Source organism: Oncorhynchus nerka, linkage group LG23 (assembly GCF_034236695.1).
Source record: "Oncorhynchus nerka isolate Pitt River linkage group LG23, Oner_Uvic_2.0, whole genome shotgun sequence".
Lineage (NCBI taxonomy): Eukaryota > Metazoa > Chordata > Actinopteri > Salmoniformes > Salmonidae > Oncorhynchus > Oncorhynchus nerka.
The window spans coordinates 30,831,700-30,859,616 of record NC_088418.1 but is presented as its reverse complement, the minus strand read 5'-3'; the positions used below and the strand labels follow the sequence as shown (position 1 = coordinate 30,859,616).

General features: G+C 41.8%; 1 protein-coding gene across 1 annotated transcript; it reads right to left on the bottom strand.

Moving 5' to 3' along the window:
* Nucleotides 1–4: 4 nt before the first annotated feature.
* kcnh6b (potassium voltage-gated channel, subfamily H (eag-related), member 6b) lies at nt 5–25,536 on the bottom strand. Its single transcript, XM_029630636.2, has 11 exons — nt 25,276–25,536; nt 8,879–9,304; nt 8,019–8,412; nt 7,623–7,822; nt 6,933–7,185; nt 6,062–6,255; nt 5,765–5,876; nt 5,416–5,676; nt 5,093–5,282; nt 3,275–3,467; nt 5–3,145 (listed from the first exon to the last, which is right to left on the bottom strand). The coding sequence occupies exons 1-11, from the start codon at nt 25,534–25,536 to the stop codon at nt 2,861–2,863; spliced, it is 2,769 nt and encodes a 922-aa protein (XP_029486496.2). The 3' UTR covers nt 5–2,860.
* Nucleotides 25,537–27,917: the final 2,381 nt, after the last annotated feature.

Below are 27,917 nucleotides of genomic sequence, written 5' to 3'. Positions count from 1 at the left end.
TTAATTTGGGAGGTATTTCAAATGTTACATGTGTCAATTCTCAATCAGACACCAACAAATAAAGGTGGCTCATAATTAAGCATGCCTCAATTATTTTATGTAAAACCCACAAAATAAAGTGGAGCGTTATGGGATGCCAGGTTTATATGCTCGGCTATGAAAAGCCAACAGACTTGTTCCTAAGGTGTTGACCTGTTGTGCCCTCTTTAACCAGTGTGATTATTATTTGACCCTGCTGGTCATCTATGAAAGTTCTTCAAAATGTTCAAAACGATCTGGCCTTAATGGCTATGTACTCTTATCTCCACCCGCCCAGTCAGAAGATGACTGGCCACCCCTCAGAGCCTGGTTCCTCTCTAGGTTTCTTCCTATGTTCCTGCCTTTCTAGGGAGTTTTTCCTAGCTGCTGTGCTTCTGCATTGCTTGCTGTTTGTGTTTTAGGCTGGGTTTCTGTATCAGCACTTTATGACATCTGAGGATGTAAAAAGGGCTTTATAAATACATTTGATACCGCTTTGCTCTGAAGCCGCAGCTGACTTTGCCCACTTTGAGGCTAACACAGTGCCACCAACATGGCCCGCAACCATGGACTGTGGGCTCTCTTTCTCCATGGCCGACGTGAGTAAGACATTTAAGCTTGTTAACCCTCGCAGGGCTGCTGGCCCAGACGGCATTCCTAGCCGCATCCTCAGAGCATGCGCAGACCAGCAGGCTGGAGTGTTAACAGACATATTCAATCTCTCCCTATCCCACTCTGTTTTCCCCACATGCTTGAAGATGTCCACCACTGTTCCTGTACCCAAGAAAGCAAAGGTAACTGAACTAATTGCTATCGCCCCGTAGCACTCACTTCTGTCATCATGAAGTGCTTTGAAAGACTAGTCAAGGATCATATCACCTATGACCTACTTCAATTTCCTTATCGCCCAATAGATTCACAGACGATGCCATCGCACTGCACACTGCCCTATCCCATCTAGACAAGAGGAATACCTATGTAAGAATGTTGATCATTGACTGTAGCTCAGCATTCAACACCATAGTACCCTCCAAGCTCATCATTAAGCTCGAGACCCTGGGTCTGAACCCCGCCCTGTGCAACTGGGTCCTGGACTTCCTAACGGGCTGCCCCCCAGGTGGTGAAGGTAGGAAACAACACCTCCACTTTGCTGATCCTCAACACTGGGACCCCACAAGGATGCATGCCCTCTTGTACTCACTGTTCACCTATGAATGCGTGGCCACGCACGCCTCCAAGTCAATCATCAAGTTTTCAGATGACAACAGTAGCGGGCCTGATTACCAACAATGATGAGAGCCTACAGGGAGGTGGTGAGGGCCCTGGGAGTGTGGTGCCAGGTAAATAACTTTGCCCAAGGTCAACAAAACTAAAGCTCTGATCGTGGACTTCAGGAAACAGCAGAGAGATCACCCCACCCCCCCATCCACAGATGGGACCGCAGTGGAAAAGGTGGAAAGCTTCAAGTTCCTCGCCTTACACATCACTGACAAACTGAAATGGTCCACCCACATAGACAGTGTGGTGGAGAAGGCAAACTTTTACAGATGCACAATTGAAAACATTCTGTTGTGCTGTATCACTGCCTGGTACAGCAACTGCACCGCCTGCAACCACAGAGCTCTCCAGAGGGTGGTGCGCATCACCGGGGGCAAGCTACCTGCCCTCCAGGACAGCTACAGCACTCGATGTCACTGGAAGGTCAAAAAGATCAAGGACTACAACCACCTGAGCCACTGCCTGTTCACCTCATTATCATCCATTAGGTGAGGTCAGTACAGGTGCATCAAAGCTGGGACCGAGAGACTGAAAAAACAGCTATCTCAAGGCCATCAGACTGTTAAATAGCCATCACTAGCACATTAGAGGCTGCTGCCCTATATACATAGACTTGAAATCACTGGCCAGTTAAATAATGGAACACTAGTCATTTTAATGTTTATATATTTTGCATTACTCATCTCATATTTGTGTATACTGTATTCTATCCTATTCTACTGTATCTTAGTCGATGTTGCTCGTCCAAATATTTATTTAGTCTTAATTCCATTCCTTTACTTTAGTTTGTGTATATTGTTAGATATTACTGCACTGTTGGAGCTAGAAACATTTCGCTACACCCACAATAACATCTGCTAAACATGTATGTGACATATACATTTGATTTGAAGTGGCTATTGAGGGTCTAATTAGCCCCTACACCCACTAATTTTCACTCCCTCTGCTTTGGGACATTTGCATATGTCGGAGGAGCGCGTGAATGCGCAAATGGAAGGACAAGGGGAAGGGGGTGACATGGAATTCAGCCTTTCCATAAACAACCTCAACCCCCTCCCCTAGGCACTTAATCTTAAAGGGGAAGTTCAGTGTTTTTCAACTTAATGTTAGATGGTTTTTCACCCTGAAAGTATTGTATGAGCCATGAGAATCGTATTCATGGTTCGGTTTTCTCTGAACAGCCATTAGTCTTCAGCTAAACCTAGCCGACGCTAGCAAAAAATCGATGAAAGTGATGGGGGCATTCAGTACTTGTATAAACATGGCCAAAACAACTGTAATCAACTCATTATTTGGTTTGACGTTACCTGATTTAACCTTTTTTGTACAGTTCCGCATGTCATGTCCCCATCAATTTCAGATTTTTTTGGCTAGTGGTGGCTAAAGTTAGCAGGACTTTAACGGCTGTTTAAGCTCATCCACCTACTCCGATCTCAGTACATAGGGGTTAGGGGCTGTTAAAGGGCAGGGCCTGGAAAGACATGTTTTGCTACTATCTTGCAATCTGTATATGAGTGGAAGCAGTCTGTAGGATTCCAGGTTTGGGGAACTAGGGACAGGGGTCTCAGGTCACAGAAAGCACAGGATCTGAGCGATGTTTCTGGATCTCCGCCTGCCCTGAGGCGTCCAGGTTCCCGGGCAACGAGGGGAAGCGGAGGCTGCCACTTAGTCTGGACGTTTCCATGAGAGACAGTGACCGCTTGACCATCGGCTGGGAGGAGAGTGGCACGGTCGGCTCCATCTCCGGGGTGGCGGACATGGTGTCGTCGGACTCTACAGTCAGATGGATACCGCTGGACAGCGACTCCTGGGATTTCAGGGGTAACTTGAGGTCAGGCTGGGCAGAGCTCTACAACAAAACAATCAAGGGTGAGTATTCAGTCACAGGTTGGAGGTTTAACTGCAGTAACACAGCTTCTGTGAATGTTTCAGGTGCTTTGACAGATTTTGTTTTTGTGTTCACCATCAGAATTCCTACCTGCGTGGATGCTTGGTTGTCTATCTGTATGGGTGGGATCTGGTACACGGTGTGCAACACTGGCGCTCCCGTCCCATATAGGCCAGGTGAGTCTATGGCTGACACAGTGCTGTAAGCGGGCGGTACCGGCGTTATCTGCCTTTGGAGCAGCTGCAGGATGACGTTGATATCGGCAGTCATTTGAATCTCCAGTCTGGTAATGGAGGGATAAAGGGCGCAGAAAGAGGGAAGGAGAAGGAGGATTACTAAGTAGCCATGTATTCACTGTTGCCATTAAAGACCTTCCAGATAACTACCTTCCAAGATAACTGGAATGTCTCTCTTGTCAAAGTTAGTCTAACTCCATAAGCTCCAGTTTGTTAATGTGGGGAGTGGGGGTACAGGAACTGCTTTTGTTTGAATTGGAGATTGTCCCTTTGAAGGTAAAGTATAAATGAAAACATTTTACTGAGTTACAGTTCATAAATCAGTCAGATTTCGTATGACTGAGAATACAGATATGCATCTGTTGGTCACATACCTTTAAAAAAAAAAAGTACGGGTGTGGATCTGCGAACACGTCAGTATCTGGTATGACCACCATTTGTCTCCTATAGCGCTACATCTCCTTTGCATAAAGTTGACTGTGGCCTGCGGAATGTTGTCCCACTCCTCTTCAATGGCTCTGCAAAGTTGCAAGATGTTGGCAGGAACTGGAACACGCTGTTGTACACATTGAACCAGAACATGCCAAACGTGCTCAATGGGTGACATGTCTGGTGCGTATACAGGCCATGGAAGAACTGGGACATTTTCAGGCTCTAGGAATTGTATACAGCTGCTTGCAACGTCGGCTGTGCATTATCATGCTGAAACATGAGGTGATGGTGGCGGATGAATGGCACGACAATGGGCCTCAGGATATCGTCACGGTATCTCTGTGCATTCAAATTGCCATCGATAAAATGCAATTTTGTTCATTGACTGTAGCTTATGCCTGCCCATACCATAACCCCACTGCCACCATGCGTCACTGTTCACAACAGCAAATCGCTCACCCACACAAGGCCATTCATCTGTGACATCTGCCCGGTACATGTGAAACTGGGATTCATTCATGAAGAGTATACTTCTCCAGCGTGACAGTGGCCATCCAAGGTGAGCATTTGCCCACTGAAGTCGGTTACGATGCCGAACTGCAGTCAAGTCAAGACCCTGGTGAGGACGACCACGCAAATTAGCTTCCCTGAGACAGTTTCTTCAGTTGTGCAAAACCCAGTTTCATCAGCTAGGTGAAGAAGCAGGATGTGGAGGACCTGGGCTGGCGTGGTTACACATGGTCTGCGGTTGTGAGACCGGTTGGACATACTGCCAAATTCTCTAAAAGACATTGGAGGTGGCTTACGGTAGAGAAATTAACATTCAATTCTCTGGCAACAGCTCTGGTGGACATTACTGCAGTCAGAATGCCAATTGCATGCTCCCTCAACTTGAGACATGTGTGGCATTGTGTTATTTTCCCCAGCACAAGGAGCAACTGTGTAATGATCATGCTGTTTAACCAGTTTCTTGATATGCCACACCTGTCAGCTGGCTGGATTGTCTTGGCAAAGGAGAAATTAGTGTACAAAATGTGAGCTAAATAAATAAATAAATTGTGCATATGGAACATTTCTGGAATCTTTTATTTCAGCTCAGGAAACATTTGATTTCAGATGGTATCAGCCAGCGTTGCACCCTAGGTAAGTTGAAAATAAGCTAAAACGTGCAGGCTCAACTGTTTGTCTGGCTCAACTGTTGAAAATAGTTTTGTAATAGTAAGCGTGTTGTTCCTCGCACCTGTTGAGCTGTGACTGTAGTAGTTCCAGTCGGGACTCCAGCTCACTGGGCCTCTCCTCTGTGAACGGGGGCGGGTGGTATGAGGTCCGAACCGAAGAGGAGCGCCACTGCCTGTTGGAGTACTGGACCGACTGCCTCTCTGGCCAGTATTGAACATACCCAGACATGTTCGGTGACAGGTTAGAGGTGGCTGGAAACATTTGTGTTGTTGATCAACTGATGTCTTTTTGAATCTTTTGGGATTTTGAATCCGCAACCCTCCGGTCCAGTAATGCTACATAACATACAATTGAAATGGAGGTACCATACTGCTCATACTGTACCTGGTTGAGCCCTGTCCATGGGGGCCCCTCTGCCCACTGTGGCGCCACTAGGGGGCTTCAGCTGCACCACTGAGGGGGAGTATTCCAGCCAATCGTCGTCCGGAGGGTACAGCTCCACCTTGCCCCCTTGGGTTAGGGGCTTGTTTAGGTCCTCGCTGGACTGGGAGCAAGGCGACTCACAGCTGCAGCCCTCCTCCCAGTGGGGCTGTGGGACCGAATGGCGTTGGCGGTAGGGGTACGGGTCATCCTGGTCCATGCCGTCTGTCCAAATGTGAATGTAAAAAAAAATCCATACAGCTAGCTCGCTTGATACATACAGACCCTGATTCAACTAATCAACTTAACTTACCAGGACCGTTGCGACAGTCCAGGGAGTGTCCCCTGTGTCGTGGCTTACTACGACTGTATCCACAATCATCACCAGAATCATCAGCCAACAGTAATGGTGGGACCTGGTCAGCCTGACATACAGAAATAGCAAGACACAAACTGAACACATCCCAATACACTGATACAGTGCCAACAATCCCATTTCATTGGACACAGTGAACTAAAAGGTTCTTGTTCACCAATACCATAAATATCCCAAATAAAAATGTGTCAATTTTCTCAGTTTAGCCACGTGTGTGTGTGTTTTTCTTCTTACGTCTCTTAGGTCAAAGGTGAACTCCAAGTTTGCCCAAAAGTTGTCGGCAAAGCCTGGATAAATGTCTAGAACTTCGAGCAGGTCATCCCTCTGAATCCGGTGCAGGTCACAGTAAGTGATGGCGCGCACGTCAGAGTTGGACTTGCCTGGCTCTGCATACATGTGGATAGGCTCCCCAAAGATGTCATTCTTCCCTACAGGATAGAGGAAGGGAGACAGTGAGAGTAAATGAAGGGGGGTGGCATCACTTATCTCATCACAGATGGCTGTTATTTTAAAGAATTCCGAACTATAGGATGTAGTTACTGTATATAATTCACATCTGTTTAAGAGGAAACTATTTAGCTGTGGCCTGGCTGGTCTAGTGGCAATGCCGCAGCCTCCAGCACACGTCTACGGTGTCGGCATAGGTTTGAGTCTGGCCTACGGCCCTTTGACAACTTCACTATCCTTCCCCCACTGTCATTCTATATCTGTTCAATAAAATCAGAAAATACCTTAAATAGAATATTTAGCCTCTTTCTGCTGTTAACCATAGACATGAGAAGGAGCATGATCTTTAGAAACTACATTTACATTTCTAAAATAGTTTGAAAGACATCAATGACTAACATATAGCTAAAGTCAATGCAGCATGGTAGCAGCACACAACATGGTACAAACATTATTGGGCACAGACAACAGCACAAAGGGCAAGAAGGTAGAGACAACAATATCATGCCAAGCAGCCACAAGTGTCAGTAAGAGTGTCCACGATTGAGTCTGTGAATGAAGAGATTGCGATGAAACTGTCCAGTTTGAGTGTTTGTTGCAGCTCGTTCAAGTCGCCAGCTGCAGCGAACTGAACAATAGATTGCATAGCCTTCCTTACCCAGTATGGCCACCACGACATCATCATGAGTGACCTGGATGGTACCGCGAGTGATGAAGAAGAGAGAGTTGAGGATGTCTCCAGAGTGGATGAGTGTATCCCCTGGTGGGGCATGCACAGTCTTGAAGCACATTGCCAGAGCCCGCAGACAGGCCTTGCTGCCCCCCCGGAAAGCCTTGCAGTTTTGCAGCAGACTGCGGTTCAGGTGCAGACATATATCAGCCTGCAAGCACTCTGGAAAACCCTTCAGCACCTTGGGAGGAAGATGGAAAGTCAACATAAATGTCAAAATCAGTCATTTTGCAATAGGGCATTCTCACTGTAAACTGAGTTTTCAGCACTGCAGTTTATTACGCTGGATGCCTTGGGGATTTGAATAGATTTGTTGACCAGAGGATAGTCTACAGGTATAATGCTTTATAACATGTTATAAGCACATAGCCTTTATAATTTCTTAAGGCTTATAATATGTTATTTCTCAATGTACTACACCTTAACTGACTGAAAATGGCTGGTGTTTAGTCAGGATCATGATGGCAGGATTATAAGACATAAGGAGGTCATACATGCTCATGATAAGTCTTACAATGCATTATAACTGCATCATAATGCATTATACCTGCAGGTTTTACGTAAAGTGTTACCGAAGAAAGTGTTTCTTACGAGTTTGGTGGCCGGTTTTCTACTCACTGCATTCATGTCAATGCCATTGGTGTAGGACCAGGCGTGCTGGAAGTACTCCTCCAGGCGGTTGCGAAGCCCGCTGGGGATCTGGTGGAAGCGGATAAACTCCTTGACCCGCAGCATCTGGGTGTGGTAGCGCGTCGTCCCTGAGTATAGGCGCTGGATGATGGCCGACACATTTCCAAAGATGCTGGCGTACATGAGAGCTGGAGGATGAGGAGGAGCCAATGGGGCTTAAAAAGGCTTATGTCAACAATTGCACGTTGATAATGCAGTATAAGTGACATAATAAAAATATCTTGCAGTTGTTGACATAAGTATTTATGAAATGTGCTACTTTTGAATGCAGTGTGTATGGATTGTGAATGTTCTTCTGAGTAAATTGAACATTTAGGAACTTACAGCCAATAACCATAACACAGATGGAGAAGAGCTTCTCTGAGTTGGTGTTGGGGGAGACGTTTCCAAAGCCCACACTGGTCAAGCTGCTGAAGGTAAAGTAGAGTGCAGTGATGTAATAGTCCTTAGCGGACGGACCCGAGCCAGGTTCACTTGCGTTGTACGCCTTGCCCAGCTGCTCAGCCAGGTTGTCCAGCCAACCCGTCTCAGTGTAGGGCCTCTCCACGTAGCCAACAGCGTACCAGATACAGGCCAGCCAATGGGCGATGAGCACAAAGGTGCACATGAGCAGGAAGAGGACAGCGGCCCCGTACTCCGAGTAGCGGTCGAGCTTCCGCGCCACACGAACCAGCCGAAGCAGCCGCGCTGTTTTCAGCAGGCCAATCAAGGTGGCCATCTTTAGTAGGTGGCCATTTATTGAGAATAGTAGCGAGAAGATGGGAAAATAGATGCAGAATGAATTGATGGGAAATGGCTACAGGTTACTAGCAAATTTGGTTTTAAACACAGGAAATGTTCATGCTTGTTGTCCCTAGTGGGATCTGATACCTGCTCTCCCACGGAAGAAACCAGCATCTTGACCATTAGATCAAAAGGGAATTCTTTCTTGGACTGATGGCAACTGATTTTTTTTTTAAATTGCAGACATGGTTACCTCATCACGAGACCATGTGACCAACTCATGTCCGCTAAATAAGCTTGAACCTTTATATTGTCTTTTAAGGGTTATAATATTTTATGCCTATCTGGTTTGTATTTATTCAGGCTCATTGAGAGATTAACCCACTTTTGATCTCTTATTAAAGGCCTAAAATGCTTCAAGTAAAGGGGTTAATATTCATCCCAACTTGTATTATTCTCACCTCGTCAGACCCTGAGCGGAAGATAAGCAGGTCGAAGGGTAGCGCGGCAACCAGGTCGATGGCAAACCACCCCTTGAGGTAATGCACAGCGATCTTCCACGGCTGGGTCACCACCTCGTCGTTGGGGTTGACGAACGTTGTGCGAAAGTTGATCCCGATATCCACGATGAACAGCACATCCACCATGAGGTCCACCATGTTTAGTGGATTGCAGGTATAGCCACAACGCCGCCGCAGCGAGTCCCCACGCTCATCCAATAGGAAGGCGGCCGAGTAGGGGGTGAAGAGGGCTGTGTAGAGGACCAGGAGGAGGATGACCCAGTCCCACGCCGCTTTGACGGGGCTGTAGTGCAGCATGGTCCATGCGTGGGTGACCGGGGCCTCGATTTTGTACTCCGGCAGGACGTCAGCACCCAGAGACAGAACCTAACAGAGATCCAAATTATATTTGAGAGTTTCATTAGCATAGAGTGGGGCCAGAGGCATTCAGCAAGTGCTCGCACACCAATTACTAATCAATACTTATTACTTTGTTAATTCGATTTGAATTAGTGCAACCTGCTGTAGCCTATTGATTGATTGTGTATATGTCCACGTATTGCTTTTCTCAGTAAACAGATACGGTGCCTTGAGAAAGTATTCACACCCCGTTACCTTTGTCACGTTTTGTGTTGGATTGGATTAAATTTCGAAATGTTTTTAGTCAATAAGTATTCAACCCCTTTGTCATGGCAAGCCTAAATGTGTTCAGGAGTAAAACTTTGCTGAAGTCACATAAGTTGCATGGACTCACTTTGTGTGTAATAAGTGTTTAACGTGATTTGTTTAATGACTACCCCATCTCTGTACCCCCATAAACTAGGTCCCTCGGCCGAGCAGTGAATTTCAACCACAAAGACCAGGGCAGTTTTCCAATATCTTGCAAAGAGGGGTACCTATTGGTAAAATAGTTTTTTTTATAAGCAGACATTGAATATCCCCTTTGAGCATGATGAAGATTATTTACACTTTGGATGGTGTATCCAGTCACTACAAAGATGCAGTTGCCAATGTACCCAGTCACTAACTCAGTTGCTGAAGAGGAAAAAGCTCAGGGATTTCACCGAGGCCAATGGTGAATTTAAAACCGTTAGAGGTTAATGGCTGTGATATGAGAACTGAGGATGGATCAACAACATTGCAGTTACTCCACAATATTAACCTAATTGGAAGAATGAAAAGAAGGAAGCCTGTACAGAATAGAAATATTCAAACACATGCATCCTTTTTGCAACAAGGCACTAAAATAACATGCTGACCAGATCGCCATCGCGTGTATGTTGATTTTTTTCCACCCACACCAGACGAGATCGGGACACACAGGTTGAAATATCAAAACAAACTCTGAACCAACTATATTCATTTGGGAACAGGTTGAAAAGTATTAAAAATGTATGACAATAGCTAGCTAGCTTTCTGTTGCTAGTTCATTTGTCCTCTACTCTGATGATTAATCCACAGATGAAAGGGTAACGTTAAACTGAGTTAGTTTCTAGTAATCTTCTTGTTCTTTGGACTTTACATGGTGGTTGGCAACCAACTAAGGTGCATTGCCACAACAGACTGGAGTGTGGACCTCAGTTCAGCTTCCAATCACTCACTTGGGTATATGATCCTAATTACTAATGAGATGGGAGAGGCAGGACTTGCAGCGCGTCACAAATAGAACCAAGTTCTATTTTAGAGCCTGGCTATAAAGACGCGGGTGAGCAGTGGGGGTGCAATGATTGAATAACATGTATGTGTAAATGTATTTTGCAGCGCACGAGACGTGAGCTTTGTGGTCAGCATGTAATACTGCCAAAGAAAATTGCTACGCAATTAACTTTGTCCTGAATAGAAAGTGTTATGTTTGAGGCAAACCAATACAACACATTACTGAGTATCACTCTCCATATTTTCAAGCATAATGGTGGCTGCATCATGTTATGGGTATGCGTGTATCGTTAAGGATTTGAGTTTTGAGGATAAAAAGAAACAGAATGGTGCTCGGCACAGAAAAAAGCTAGACAACCTGGTTCAGTCTGCTTTCCCTCAGTAGGACAATAACCTAAAACACAAGGCCAAATCTACACAAGTTGCTTACCAAGAAGACCATGAATGTTCCTGAGTGGCCAGGTTACAGTTTGGACTTAAATCTACTTCAAATCTATGGCAAGACCTGAAAATGGTTCTCTAACAATGATCAACAACCAATTTGACAGAGCTTGAATATTTTTAAAAATAGTAAATAGCCAAATGTTGCCCAATCCAAGTGTGGAAATCTCTTAGAGACGTACCCAGAAAGACACAACTGTAAGTCAAGTGGTATAAATACTTTCTAAAGGGACATGTTACATAGAGGGTGAGATTGAAATAGGCTCATTTATACTCACATTGATGTACATTTCTATCTATTGTATTCACTATTCAAAAACATTTAAATATATATTCAAGCACTTCCTCCACCATGTACTACATAACAAACACACACAAAAACAACAGTTCATAAAGAACAAGTTTAAAAGTTTTTTACTTGTTACTTAAAATGTTTAATCTTACCTTGAACGTAGTAATCTGCGTAAGAAAAACAAATCTGTGGTTCGGATTTGTAAATATCTTCTGTGGTTGTTTCCCTATTTATCCTATTGTGTTTTTGGTTAGCCATGGCTAAAATTAGTTGAAGTTGGTGGTTTAAACCAACACTGGATTACAGTTTCTCCTAGCCCACTTTCAGGGTCAAAATAAATGTAAATATATATAAAAATATATATATTGTCCTTTAAAGGTCTAATGCAGCTGTTTTTATCTCAATATCAAATTATTTCTGGGTAACAATTAAGTACCTTACTGTGATTGTTTTTCAATTAAAATGGTCAAAAAGAAACAATAGCTTCTTAGCAAAGAGCAATTTCTCAAGCAAGAATTTTGCTAGGACTGTCAGTGGTCTGAGTGGCGAGGGGAAAACGAGTTTTTATTTGCAGAGTTTTGGAACTCTTTCTTTTTGGTCTACTAACTAATTGACCGCCTTAACAAAGCCATCCAGACCAGTTCTTATGGACAAAGTAGTCAACTATTGTCTATCACAACCCCAGCATAGCAATAGTGTCGCTGATGAACTCCAGATCACATAGAAAAGACAACAGATAGCTAGCTGTAAGGTATTTTCTCCCTTTCACATTTATAGTTGGAGAGGAATAAGGGATTTTGCTGTCTGATAACCTTGTCTGTGATTATGTTCATAATCAATCAGGCGTGAGATCGGGGGAACACCTGTGTTTACAAACTGACTCTAGTCCTCAAATACTGTCCCATCTGGTGGACGTCTGTGAACTGACTAATTTGCATAAACTGTTGTTCAAAGCAGCATGTGGTCCTGCCTCTCATGAGTGCCGCACCCCGACAAACACACAATACTGATTAGTGATGTTCGGGTTGACTCATAAGTTTAACTGCAGGCCCAGCCTGGACTCAGACTAGACATAGTAACATAGTAAACGTAAATCGTTTGGTATGGTTACATAAGACAGATGGTTACTTATTTACAAATGTACATTTCTATATCATAACACTATATATGTTGACATCAAAGTTAAAGTTTCTGGCGCAGGCGTTCCGCAAGCGACCCACCTCAAAAACATCGGGTGAAATTGCAGAGCACCAAATTCAAAATACAGAAATAGTCATAATAAACATTCATAAAAAATACAAGTGTTATACATTGGTTTAATGAATAACTTCTTGTTAATCCAGCCACTTTGTCAGATTTCAAAAATGCTTTACGGCGAAAGCAAACCATGCGATTATCTGTGGACAGCGCCCCGCTTACAAAAGCATACACACATTTTACAACCAAGTAAAGGAATTACAAAAGTCAGAAATAGCGATAAAATTAATCACTTACCTTTGAAGATCTTCATATGGTTGCAGACACAAGAATCCCAGCTACACAATAAATGTTTGTTTTGTTCAATAAAGTCCCTCTTTATATCCCAAACACTCAGTTTTGTTGGCGCGTTTTGTTGGCACATTTTGTTCAGTAATCCACTGGCTCCAAGGCGGTCAAAACATGCAGACGAATACATCCTAATAGTACCGGTAAAGTTCATAGAAACGTGTCAAACGATGTTTATAATTAATCCTCAGGTTGTCAATTGTCTAAATAATCGATAATATATCACCCGGACAATAATGTATTCAATAGAAAGGAAAAACAACGAAGGGCGCACGGTCACGTGCGCAAACCAGCTCTGCATTCTTCCTCAGTCCACTGACAAAAAGAGTCTCATTCTTCTTCATTTTTCAGAAAACAAGCCTGAAATAATGTCTAAAGACTGTTGACATCTAGCGGAAGCCATAGGAACTGCAATCTGGGTCCTAACCCATTAGATACTGTATAGGCATTCAATTGAAAATACCCACATCAAAAAAATCCCACTTCCTGGATGGATTTTCCTCAGGTTTTCGCCTGCCATATCAGTTCTGTTATACTCACAGACATTATTTTAACAGTTTTGCAAACTTTAGAGTGTTTTCCATCCAAATCTATGCATATCCTAGCTTCTGGGCCTGAGTAACAGGCTGTTTACTTTGGGCACACTTCTCATCCAGATGTCGAAATACTGCCCCCGAGCCATAAGAAGTTAAGAAACTGTTAGTTTCAACCTTTGATTCAGTGTCATTTTGATTATGTCTACTCTGCTTGGTATAGTGGGCTATCAAAAAAGCTGGAAAAGAGAATTCAGGTCATGCAAAAATAATGTTCAGGTATATCCTGAATGTCCAGGGTACAGGAGTTACAGGAGGTGGGCTTGTTGCCTTTAGAGTCTAGAGTGGACCTTTAAACTTAATCATATGTTTGACATCTTAAATGATAGTGTCCCAGGTTATATGAAAAAACACGTTTTTCTGTCTATGGAATAGCATCCCCTGGGAGATCAAGCAAGTAGAAATAGCTTTAAAAAAGCAGGCAAAGGTTTTAATTGGGACAAAGTTGTCAAAGTAAGAGAAACAACTCCACTGCCCCTTGTGCCCCCTACTGCTGGTCAGGTGTATTTATTTGAATGATAGGTATATGAAATGAATAGATTGTTTTAATGTGAAATGAATATGCCTACCTCCTCATGCTTTTTGCACACGATGTATATAGACTCTTTCTTTCTTTTTCTACTGTGTTATTGATTTGTTTATTGTTTACTCCATGTGTAACTCTGTGTTGTTGTCTGTTCACACTGCTATGCTTTATCTTGGCCAGGTCGCAGTTGTAAATGAGAACTTGTTCTCAACTAGCCTACCTGGTTAAATAAAGGTGAAATAAAAAAAATATGGTGCATTTAAGGTTAGGGAAACGTGCAGTGAATAATGTATTTATGGTTGTTTGTAAAATTGAGGACCACTTTGAGGACCACTTTGGAAACCAGCGTTTTAATTAATGCAGTCAAGTAATATCCTCTGGGTCCACATTGTATCATTTATTGTATATGTCTGTTACCCAAAATAAATTAAATTCGACATCTAGAAACCCAAAGGTTGACTTTGAATCTCATCACGGAGAACTTTAGCATTTTAGTCAATTAGCAGCTTTAACTACTTACTACTTTTTAAGTTACTTTGCCACTACTTAGCATGTTAGCAAACCCTAACTCTTTTAGCTAACCCAAGCCTTAACCCTTTAATCTAATTGATAAACTTAACCTTAACCCTAACTCCAACCCAGCTAATGTTAGCCAGCTAGCTAACGTTAGCCACCTAGCTAGAATTCATAACATATCATACATTTAGCAAATTACAAATCATTGTACGTTTTGCAAATTCCTAACATATAATATGAATTGTAATTTGTAACATATCATAAGAAATGGGTGATGGACATCCACAAATGAATACATACCCTACTAAATGGAGTGTCCCAGATTTACACAGCACCTGCAGTGATGAAATAAATTAAATATGAAAAATAAATAATTCTCTATTATTATTCTGACATTTCACATTCTTAAAATAAAAGGTTTATCCTAAGACAGGGCATTTTTATTAGGTTTAAATGTCAGGAATTGTGAAAAACTGAGTTTCAATGTATTTGGCTGAGGTGTATGTAAACTTCAACTGTATTTATGTTCATTATATAAGCAGAAACATATCTAAATTAGGCCCCAAAAAATTCTGTACCTTGTCCCAAAAAAATCTGATGTCTCTGACTGTAGCCTACAGCACAATTTCTATAAGCCAGCAGCATACCATCCTGCATCCTACTGCTGGCTTGCTTATGAAGCTAAGCAGGGTTGGTCCTGGATGTGAGACCAAATGCTGCTGGAAGTGGTGGTGGCCAGTAGGAGGCACCCTTTCCACTGGTCAACAAAAAATAATAATATATAAATATCCCATTCCCCCAGGGCTGTGATTGGGGACATTGCCCTATGTAGGGTGCCGTCTTTGTCTCTATTTTTGGGAATGTTAAACAGGTGTCTTGACTCTCTGTGGTCACTAAAGATCCCATGACACTTACCATAAGAGTAGGGGTGTTAACCCCGGTTTCCTGGCAAAATTCCCAATCTGGCCCTCTAACCATCACGGTTACCTAATCATCCCCAGCTTACAATTGGCTCTTTCATCCCCCTCCTCTCCCCTGTAACTATTCCCCAGGTTGTTGCAGTAAATGAGAATGTGTTCTTCGTCAACTTATCTGGTAAAATAAAATGTAAAAAATATTTGCGGGTTGGTGTAAGCCTCAGATTTTCACTTTATCACATATAGTCAGGCTTGCGGCAGCAGTGTGCATTCATGGATGCCAAGGGGAGGCAGGCTTCCCCAAATATTTCACCAATAAAAATGATGAAATAATTAATTTTGTCTGTGTGGCTGAATCTCACAGGAGAAATCATCAGAGCGCCCCTGTCTGTGTAGGCCATGTATCTGATGCTGTCTGGAACAAAAGATTATGACATGTTTCCGCCGTAGCGCTTGATAGATTCCAGCAAGCATTTGGCCTCCCTTTATATAAAAAAAATCAAATAATTAGACAATTAGAGTTGAGCTGTGCCCAACTGTGGGTCGTCCTGGAGCAGTAAAATAACGGTTTGGATTTGGCTTCACACCAATCAAATCACATCTTTGAGCAAATGTCATCATTGTCAGAAAAACGTGTCAATTTCTGATCTGCTTGTGTTGATGTTCTGCATCGCTAGCTTGCTGAAATGGTCCCTTTCCTAAAGCCTTGGATGGATATGGGGATTTGGACTTGTGGTTTTGACTTAATTCTCTGTACATAAGAATGATTATGATGGCGATTCTGATCCAACCATAAATTCATATATTGTGCGAATGGCCTGAGACAAAGTTTGATATGTAGCTGTCATGACGTTGAACTGGGGGATAGGTTTATGACAGTCATAAATACCTCTTCCCCCCTTTGTCCTCTCTCTACCCTACTGAGGTTACATTAAAAAAAACTTGGTTAACATAGAGATTCTGGGAACATCAGTAGGTGGGGGGAAATGAACTATATTCTGGTAATCCGAACAATTGAACATATGCAGTGGTACTTAATGAATATGATGTCAGTTCGCTTGTCATCTGAGACATTCTCATCAATGATAAGATGACATAAACTCTACAGTGGAAAGTCTACACATCAGAGTTATCGGATTCACATGGAATTGTTGTTCAATTTAAATGTTTGAATACGAAATTATTTGTGACGGGATGAAATGTGATTTTAGCTTCTAAAATGTGAGATGTGGGTTTTCATAAGTTAGGGCTGCTCACTCAGTGGCCCGCCCACGTGAAGAGACAGATGTTGTAAACTATGAAACACACCCCTTTCTCCCTTCCTATATAAAGCCTTGACGACAACATAACTTTCTGTTCCGGGAATGTAGGACGATGGTCCTATGTCAGAATGGTTCACATAATAACTACAGAATGAAGCCAACATCAGCGTGAGCGTTGGTTGCGAATGGTATGAAATTTATTCACTACAGACGTAATATCTCCTAGCCGTTGTGTTAGCAACCGCAGCTGCAAATGCAGGTTAGGAAGGAACAGACAGAGTATCCCATCTACCACACAACGACGTTACTACAACGTATACAATTGACCACCAGAGACATTCTTCAAAGGACAAAGGACTCGGTATGGCAACCCGGCCTTCCATCTACCACCAACCTACTGAAGCTCAGAGTAAATATTCATTGCATTTTCCTTTTCCAAATGGGCGGTAATTTAGAATGCATAAGATACTGTATTTACGATAGCACAGCTTTTTCCCTTTGTTCCTCAGTCTCCCGCCTTTCACTCAACCCAGCCCACTTTCCTTTGTGAAACAAGCTGTCATATCTGTTCCGCCCTCTAGGGACGTTTTCCTTTACGACGTAATTTGTAATCAAGTTATGATTAATTGTGTGTATGTGTGATTCGTTAGGTATTTAGTAAATAAATAATTAAACCCAATTTTGAATTGCTGATTCAACTGCAGATAAAAGGATTTACAACTTCAGATGAGACTTAAGGTGACGATTGATATGGACGGCTATTGATGTAAAATATTACTAGGTCTTTAAGAGTTTATTCGAAAGATAACAGCTCCATAAATATTATTTTGTGGTTCTAGTTAATTACATTTACATGATTAGCCCAATCAGGTGATATTAATTACGGAGAAATTATTTTATAGAATAGCATGTCATATCACTTAATCCGGCATAGCCAAAGACACAACATAGCCTAGGAGGCTCACGTTAACTAGCTAGCCAACTTAGCTGGTTCATTGTTGCCCATATGAGGAAGTTAGCCTACCAAGGTAAAATGCTTCTTGCTAGCCTATGAAAACAAAAACAAAGCGTACAAAGCCATAGACTGTTTTGCCAACATGAGAGGAGGACGGCATTGGTGTTCAAGTAGTCTACAAGTAGGGTGAGTCCCCAATTTATAACAAAAGTTTTTGGTATCTTTAAGTTTGTTTTCAGAGTATTAAACTAAGCATATATAGCCTTGTTGATTTGATGATGTTTTAAATGTTGAAGTTGAAATTGTCCTGGAATTAGCGGAGGCAGTACTCCAATTGTCTTTGTGCTGACTTGTGATAACTGTGGTTTAAAATCAGTAGTTGTTTAGTAAACTGTCAAACATTAACTTGCTTGAACATGCTGCAGGTTATATAACTGTTTGTTACATGCAATATTTGCTTTGTTGTTGCTCTCCGGATGTTGCTCTCCGGTTTTGTGATGAAACAAACTTATGTATAGTTGAATTTATTCTGCCACTGTGTGATTTGTCTTTTTATTGTCACAGCCTTATTGTATATCACAGTGGAGTATGAATGAATAGGTTATAGAGCAAACAACGCAAATATCACAACAAAAGTTGCAATATGGCTTTTTTTACTGGCTTTGCTTCCCCAGCGATTTTAATTAGCAATTGTGGGCAGTTGCAGGTGAAAAAGCAGCTGACCCCGCGCACCACTAATACTGACCCCATTTGAATAAAAATAGAACGTAAGAGAGAGAAAGAGAAAGGAAGAAAGAGGGACACAGTAAGAGAAAACAAAAGGTGGAAAAGGGGCAAAGAAACCAGAGACAAAGGAAGCCTTCATAAATTATTTATAAGGTCTACATGCTTCAGATATCATTAATAAGCATAAAAAGAGTGGGAAAAGGTTTTTGGCCCATATGGAAAAGCATCAGATGTAATGACATTTTAGGCTACATCACCTTCTACTATGACCTTGTTTATGCATGATTTGTGAAGCATCTACACTGAACAAAAATATAAAATGCAACATGCTAAGTTTTGGTCCCATGTTTCATGAGCTGGAATAAAAGATCCCAGAAATGTTCAATACACACAAAAACCTTATTTCTCTCAAATCTTGTGCACAAATTTGTTTGCATCCATGTTAGTCAGCATTTATACTTTGCCATGATAATCCATCTATCTGACAGGTGTGGCATATCAAGAAGCTGATTAAACAGCATGATCAATACACATGTGCACCTTGTGCTGGGGACAATAAAGGCCACTAAAATGTGCAGTTGTCACACAACCCAATGCCACAGATGTCTCAAGTTGAGGGAACGTGCAATCGACATGCTGACTGTAGGAATGTTCACCAGAGCTGTTGCCAGAGAATTGAATGTTAATTTCTCTACCATAAGCCACCTCCAACGTCGTTTTAGAGAATTTGGCAGTATGTCCAACAGGAGGCACAACCTCAGACCACAAGTAAGGCGTTGTGTGGGCGTGCCGTATGATGATGTCAATGTTTTGAACATCGTATCCCATGGTGGCGGTGGGGTTATGGTATGAGCATGAATAAGCTACGCACAACAAACACAATTGCATTTTATGGATGGACATTTGAATGCAGAGAGATACCCTGACGAAACACTGAGGCCCATTGTCGTGCCATTCATCCGCCCCATCACCTCATGTTTCAGCATGAAAATGCATGGCCCCATGTCGCAAGGATCTGTACACAATTCCTGAAAGCTGAAAATGTCCCAGTTCTTTTATGGCCTTCTTCCTCACCAGACAGGTCACCCATTGAGCATGTTTGGGATGCTCTGGATTGACGTGTACGACAGCGTGTTTCCATTTCCCACCAATATCCAGCAACTTTGCACAGCCATTGAAGAGGAGTAGGACAACATTCCACAGGACACAATCAACAGCCTGATCAACTCTATGCGAATCCATGAGGCAAATGGTGGTCATACAAGAAACTGACTGGTTTTCTGATCCACGCCCCTACCTTGTTTTTTAAGGTATCTGTGACCAACAGATGCATAGTCATCTTCATAGTCATGTGAAAATCGATAGATTAGGGCCTATTTCATTTATTTAAATTGACTGATTCCGTTATATGAACTGTAACTCAGTAAAACTTTGAAATTGTTGTATATTGTTTTAAATTTTTGTTCAATATACAGTACCAGTCAAAAGTTGACACACCTACTCATTCCAGGGTTTTTATTTATTTTGACTATTTCCTACATTGTAGAATAACAGTGAAGACATCAAATCTATGAAATAACACATATGGAATCATGTAGTAACCAAAGAAGTGTTAAACAAATCAAAATGAACAGGTGTGCCTTGTTAAAAGTTAACTTGTGGAATTTCTTTCCTTAATGCGTTTGAGCCAATCAGTTGTGTTGTGACAAGGTAGGGTTGGTATACAGAACATAGCCCTATTTGGTAAAAGACCAAGTCCATATTATGGCAAGTACAGCTCAAATAAACAAAGGGAAACGACAGTCCATCCTTACTTTAAGACATGAAGGTCAGTCAATACGGAACATTTTAAGAACTTTGAAAGTTTGTTTGAGTGCAGTCACAAAAACCATCAAGCGCTATGATGAAACTGGCTATCATGAGGATGCCACAGGAAAGGAAGACCCAGAGTTACCTCTGCTGCAGAGGATAAGTTCATTAGAGTTACCAGCCTCATAAATTGCAGCCCAAATAAATGCTTCACATAGTTCAAGTAACAGACATCTCAACATCAACTGTTCAGAGGAGACTACTTCACTGAACCACCACTAAAGTACACCAATAATAAGAAGAGACTTGCTTGGGCCAAGAAACACAAGCAATGGACATTAGACCAGTGGAAATCTGTCCTTTGGTCTGATGAGTCCAAATTTGAGATTTTTGCTTCCAACCACCGTGTCTTTGTGAGATGCAGAGTAGATGAACGGAGGATCTCTTCATGTGGTTCCCACCGTGAAGCATGGAGGAGGAGTTGTGATGGTGCTTTGCTGGTGACATTGTCTGTGATTTATTTAGATTTCATGGCACACAACCAGCATGGCTACCAAAGCATTCTGCAACAATATGCCATCCCATCTGGTTTGCGCTTAATGGGACTATCATTTTTTTTTTAACAGGACAATGACCCAAAACACACCTCCAGGCTGTGTAAGGGCTATTTGACCAAGAAGGAGATTGATGGAGTGCTGCATCAGATGACCTGGCCTCCACAATCACCCAACCCAACTGATATGATTTGAACCACAGAGTGAAGGAAAAGCAGCCAACAAGTGCTCAGCATATGTGGGAACTCCTTCAAGACTGTTGGAAAAGCATTCCTCATGAAGCTGGTTGAGAGAATGCCAGGAGTGTGCAAAGCTGTCATCAAGGTTACTTTAAAGAATATAAAACATATTGATTTAACACTTTTTGGGTAACTACTGTGGGTGCAAATATAACACATAGACAAATGCATAAGATGTATAGAATAGCTGAACACTAAAAACAGACTACATGAAGGGAAGGTGACACAGGTGCTAGGATAGCTGGACATACCAAGGCCAGAGGGATATACAAAGGAGGGGGTCAGTCAAATGACTAACTGATGATCAATAGACATAGATCGCATATTTTTGAGCTAAGTGCAGAGCCAAAGCATAGGGCTGTAAAATAGAGGAACGTATAGTATTTTTAGTATAGCTGGACACGCTAGAAACTGAGAAGACACATAGTCTGCTGATCCTAGATAATACACAAACAAAAGAATGCATTTAGCTAAGTGCAGGAACAAAGCAAGGGTCTTGTCATCATTATAATCTGACGGAAAGCAGGTATGGGCGTTATTGAGCTGAACAAGCAGGATGCACGGATTGGAATGTAACGTAATTTACATGTGGGATGGGCTCATATGCAATATGTGGATAAATACTGGAGCCAGGGCTCTGGAAAAGGTGTGTGTTCCGCGGAGCACTCCGGCTTGTTATACTCTTGTATTAAAAGTCTATAATTGAATTCAAAGTTCTTCATTGTGTCATATTTGAACCGATTTTCTACTAAACTACATGATCCAATATGTGTTATTTCATAGTTAAGTCTTCACTATTATTCTACAATGTAGAAAATAGTAAAAAAATAAATAAAAACCCTGGAATGAGTAGGTGTCTCCAAACTTTTGACTGGTACTGTATATAGGGCTCATGAAGACAATGAATGCTCTATGAAGCCTTTAAGTTGATGTCCATTTCAATTGGATTCAATTAAATGTGCTAAGCACCTTTTGACAGACAGGTCAACAGTCATGGCCATGGGTCCCATACATGCATTATAGACTGCACAGTACAAAACTACACCCTGTTGTCCTTCACTGATATCAAACACACATTTATACCATGGCACTGGACCAGGATACTGTCCCTGGGGCTCCAGCAGGCATGGATTGGACAGTGGCAGCCAGCCATTCTCCACACCCAGGAGACATAACATCTATTCAACCCCTGTAGTGATTTTTCCACTAGCGGGTCAACCACATTGCCTCCCACGTGCCCTAATACTGATACCAGGCATCAATGATTTCCCTGTAGGGTGCCAAGTCAGTATGAGTCACGGGTTAGAGGACAAATCTCAATACACCAACAAAGCACCGCATTGAGCATATAAATTCAGTGAGCGATCGGAGACAGCTCTATGCAAGTTGTGTAACTTTGATTAGAAATGTGTGTGTGGAGAGGTGGAGACCTTCCCCTGTTTTGCCTTTCTATGCTAATTTATGGCATTTCTACACTAGTTTCTACACTATTCCCCTGTCCCTATAGTGGAAATGATGCCTACTATTGATATGATGAAATATGATATGACTAACTAGACAAATTGACTGCTATGTGTGACATCATATGGAATTAAGATGTTCATGATGACAATAATTCCAAGTGCTTACGCTGTCTCACAATACCAAACTCTGATAAACCAACTCAAATGTTGCTATCTGAGATATACAAACACAGCGAGACTGAATTCTGAGGAATACTTAAATATAATATGCTTAAATATAATATACATATACACTACCGTTCAAAAGTCTGGGGTCACAACTTCCTTGTTTTTTAAAGAAAGAAAAATTTGCTTTTGTCCATTAAAATTACATCAAATTGATCAAAAATACAGTGTATACATTAATGTTATAAATGACTATTGTAGCTGGAAACGGCAGATTTTTTATGGAATATCTACATAGGCGTACAGAGGCCCATTATCATCAACCATCGCTCCTGTGTTCCAATGGCACGTTGTGTTAGCTAATCCAAGTTTATCATTTTAAAAGGCTAATTGACCATTAGAAAGACTTTTTGCAATTATGTTAGCACAGCTGAAAGCTGTTGTTCTGATCAAAGAAGCAATAAAACTTCTTTAGACTAGTTGAGTATCTGGAGCATCAGCATTTATGGGTTCGATTACAGGCTCAAAATGGCTAGAAACAAATAACTGTCTTCAGAAACTCGTCAGTCTATTCTTGTTCTGAGAAATGAAGGCTATTCCATGCGAGAAATTGCCAAGAAAGATCTTGTACAATGATGTGTACTACTCCATTCACAGAACAGCGCAAACTGGCCCTAACCAGTGCACAACTGAGCAAGAGGACAAGTACATTAGTGTCTAGTTTGAGAAACAGGCGACTCCAGGATGCTGGCCTTCTAGGCAGAGTTGCAAAGAAAAATCCTTGTCTCAGACTGGCGAATAAAAAGAAAATATTAAGATGGGCAAAAGAACACAGACACTGGACAGAGTAAATCTGCCTAGAAGGCCAGCATCACGGAGTCACCTTTTCACTGTTAACGCTGAGACTGGTGTTTTGCTGGTACTATTTAATGAAGCTGCCAGTTGAGGACTTGTGAGACTTGTGAGGAGTTCTTTGTTTCTGGCCATTTTGAGCCTGTAATCAAACCCACACATGCTGATTCTCCAGATACTCAGCTAGTCTAAAGAAGACCAGTTTTATTGCTTCTTTAATCAGAACAACAGTTTTCAGCTGTGCTAACATAATTGCAAAAGGGTTTTCTAATGGTCAATTAGCTTTTTAAAATGATAAACTTGGATTAGCTAACACAATGTGCCATTGGAACACAGGAGTGATGGTTGCTGATAATGGGCCTCTGTAGATATTCCATAAAAAATCAGCCGTTTCCAGCTACAATAGTCGTTTACAACAGTAACAATGTCTACACTGTATTTCTGATCAATTTGATGTTATATTAATAGACAAAAAATGTGCTTTTCTTGCAAAAACAAGGACATTTCTAAGTGACACAAACTTTTGAATGGTAATGTACAAGCCCTTAACCAACAATGCAGTTTTAAGAAAATGGTTTAAAATGGCTGTTTAGAAGCCTCTTGGACCGAGACTTGGCACTCCGGTACCGCTTGCCATGCTGTAGCAGTCTATGACTAGGGTGGCTGGAATCTGACCATTTTTAGTTCCTTCCTCTGATACCACCTGGAATAGAGGTCCTGGATGGCAGGAAGCTTGGCCCCGGTGATGTACTGGGCCGTACGCACTACCCTCTCTAGTGCCTTGCGGTCGGAGGCCGAGCGAGCAGTTGTCATGCCATACCAGGCATACCAGGTTTTCTTCTATTGGATTTTGTCTGTGCTTAGCTCTATAACATTTATTTTTATCCCAAAAAACTCTCTAATCCTTGCCGATTACAAGCATACCCATAACATGATGCAGCCCCCACCATGCTTGAAAATTTGAAGAGTGGTACTCAGTGATGTGTTCCGTTGGATTTGCCACAAACATAGCATTTCATATTCAGGACATGAATTTTTTTTTTTGCAGTTTTACTTTAGGGCCAAACAGGATGCATGTTTTGGAGTATTCGCTACAGGCTTCCTTCTTTTCATTCTGTCATTTAGGTTAGTGTTTAGGTCATGTTGTTGATCCATCCTCAGTTCTCTCTTATCACAGCCATTAATAAACTAACTGTTTTAAAGTCACCATTTCACCATGGTGAAATCCCTGAGCAGTTTCCTTCCTCTATGGCAGCTGAGTTAGGAAGGACATCTGTATCTTTGCAGTGGCTGGGTGCATTGATACACCATCCAAAGTGTAAATATTAACTTCAAAATGCTCAAAGGGCTATTCAATGTCTTTTTTTTTTTACCCGTCTACCAATAGGTGCCCTTCTTTGCGAGGCATTGGAAAACCTCCCTTGTCGTTATCGTTGAATCTGTGTTTGAAATTCACTGCTCAACTGAGGGACTTTATAGATAATTGTATGTGTGGGGTACAGAGAGGAGAAAGTCATTCAAAAATCATGTTAAACACTACTTGCACACAGAGAGTCCAGGCAACTTATTATGTGACTTGTTAAGCAAATGTTTCCTCCTGAACTTATTTAGGCTTGCCGTATAAGAAAGGGGATGACTACTTACTGAATCAAGACATTTCAGCTTGACATTTTTTTAATGAACATAATTCCACTTTGACATTATTGGGCATTGTGTGTAGGCCAGTGACACAAAATCTACATTTAATAAATTTGAATTCAGGCTGTAACACAAAATGTGGAAAAGGGGTGTGAATACACTGTATACATTTTTATATTATTCTTATGTATACACACACACCACCCTACCTGTGTGACCTTGTCTGTGACGTTCTGTGTGCGCTCCTTCACCTTAGCTGGAGCAAGGAGCTCCACCCTGGAGGCCGGGGGGGACAGCATGTCAGGTTTGAAGGGAGGGGGGCCCGGTTGGCTGTTCCCCAAGTCTTCATTAGGTCCGAGTCGGACGTGGAGTTCAGCTGGCAAAGCTGGAGGTCTGATGGAGCTCCAATGTTCCCACCAGACAGGTAATTCGGGGCCAATGACAGGAGACAAAGAAAAACAGGCACCCATGTTTAGTTAAAGAGACAATAACATGAGATCCAATGTGGTTATGTATGCATTTGCTTATTAATATTTTGATGAAGAGCCAAAATGTGATTTCTTATCTTGACCCAGAACCAAGTTTGTCACAAGAGACTAGAATTTGCAAATATGCTATAAAAGAGTGACTATTGTTGCAGAATTCAACCTTTCAGCTCCCCACAAGTTTGGAGTGTTGTGATGCTTATTAAAATCCATATAATTACCTAAATTAAGGTGCATATCTCCCCTCCCCTAATTTGTGGCAGCTAAATGATGTAATGGGGGGTGTTTCCCCATCACACCATTTTCTTGTTGATGTAGATGCATACCAGAATACACATAAACATACCTATTTTCACGGCCTCCGGTCGGAATCATTCAAGGTACGTTGTAGAATGTCAGGGAAATAGCCTTTTAAAAGGCACATTGTCTGTAGCGCCATGCGCAGCGCTACAACTCTCCTTTGAATTAATTCCGACCTCCATTTTAGTAGGAGGAGGAAATGTTTGACTATATTTGACTTGATTTCAGGACTAGAATTCATGTACATTACTATAACAAACATTAGAAAAATGGCTTTTAAAAAGGAAACTTTATTATTATGTTGTGAACAAAAGACCTGGGTTCAAATATGTGTGTATTTGAATATCTGGTATTTCAAATAATTTCTGTGTACACAGCCCAAAACAAATACTTTTAATTCATTATTTAAATGGTTATTTGTCAAAACCAACTAGTATGTTCAAATACTTATTTCAAATACTATTTTGAAATACCTGAGTTAAATGCATGGGAGTGTATTTTAGTTACTTGTCTTGTCAAATAAAATATATCTGAATACATACTTCAAAACGTATGTGAAAGTAATTGAGATTTTTGAAATAGTATTTGAACACAGGTCTGTTGAGCAAGCACAAAATTGATTTTGAATATATTTTAACACTGACAGAGGGAATGTCTGAAATGGCACCCTACTCCCTACGTATGCTACTTTTGCCCATAAAAAACATTATACAAATAAAACAAGTGTACTACATAGGGAATAGGTTGCAATTTCAAATGCAGACGGACTTACTGGTGGTGACGTGCACTTCCCCACCCTGGGCTCCCCAATCCGCCCTCATGTCCCTGGGAGAGACAGAAAGGATATCCCCTCAGGATACTAGTTCCACTAAGATGGTCCTCCACAGAATGTTCCAACAAGCAACTGGTTCAGCAACTTGTTCCACCACAAATATAAGTCAGAGACAGTTTTAAAAATGTATCTCCTCTGAGAAAATGTCCTCGGTTGGTCTTCCTCTCCTCCCCAAAAAACTTTACCGGTATAAAACCAGTTCCCTCAGAAAATGTCTGCCAAAATTGATTTGAGTAAATACTTTGAAGAGATTTCGTCAAAGTGTTTGCCAGTTGTTTTCTGGTTCCTTTTTTGCTCATAATATACATTAGAATGCTCTCCTTTAAACTGCGCAGATGACAACCTCTCTTAGGGTCATCCCCCTCCGGAGTCTGACTCCCACAGGCCAGTGAACTGGGTTAGCGTTAACACGTGGCTATGCCTCTATGCCTCATTCACTAACACAGTGAACTGATCAATGACTACAGCAGAGAGCCGCCGACAAATAAAATCAATCCCAAATCACGGATAACAACAGGAAATGGGCTCAATGTTATTACATTGGACATTCCTGTCACTACATTCAAAGGACCCTTTCAGTTTTGCTGTAAGTATCACGCAGTCACAGAAAAATGTTGTGATGTGTGGGGAACACAACTTCAAAAACAGCACGTAAAACACATTAGACTTTTCCTAGAGTGACCCCAACATTAGAAAAAGTGAAACATCGCCTTTGTTCATTTTCCATGAAAGCTGTACACCACCAGGGTACAAAGATTGTCTTAGGGTTATTTTTGACCCTGCAGTTATAAAATCATTTACACACCACAAAAACCACAAAGGCACACACACACAAAGAGAAATTGAGATTATGTGTGCTACTTATTGAACTCAGACAAAACTAAAACTTTCTTGTGTATGTGCAGCATCTCATCCTCCATGAGGCGCTATTGCGCCTTCTTCACCACGCTGTCTGTGTGGGTGGACTATTTCAGTTTGTCCGTGATGTGTACGCCGAGGAACTTAACATTTTCCACAGCTCTGCACCCCCCGCAGTAACTGACCCCAAGGCTTTCGACTCTGTCAATCACTGTATTCTTATTGGCAGACTCAACAGCCTTGGTTTCTCTAATGATTGCCTAGCCTGTTTCACTAACTGCTTCTCAGAGTTCAGTGTGTCAAATCGGAGTGCCTTTTGTCCGGACCTCTGGCAGTCTCTATGGGGGTACCACAGGGTTCAATTCTCGACTATTTT

Bases quoted from the DNA above. Each gene is read 5' to 3' on its own strand.
- kcnh6b (XM_029630636.2), bottom strand. From the start codon at position 25,536: ATGGGTGCCTGTTTTTCTTTGTCTCCTGTCATTGGCCCCGAATTACCT. The intron at 9,305-25,275 runs GTAGGGTGGTGT...GATCTCTGTTAG, and splicing joins TCACAGACAAGGTCACACAG to GTTCTGTCTCTGGGTGCTGA. The intron at 7,823-8,018 runs GTAAGTTCCTAA...CTCATCCTCCAG, and splicing joins CTGTGTTATGGTTATTGGCT to CTCTCATGTACGCCAGCATC.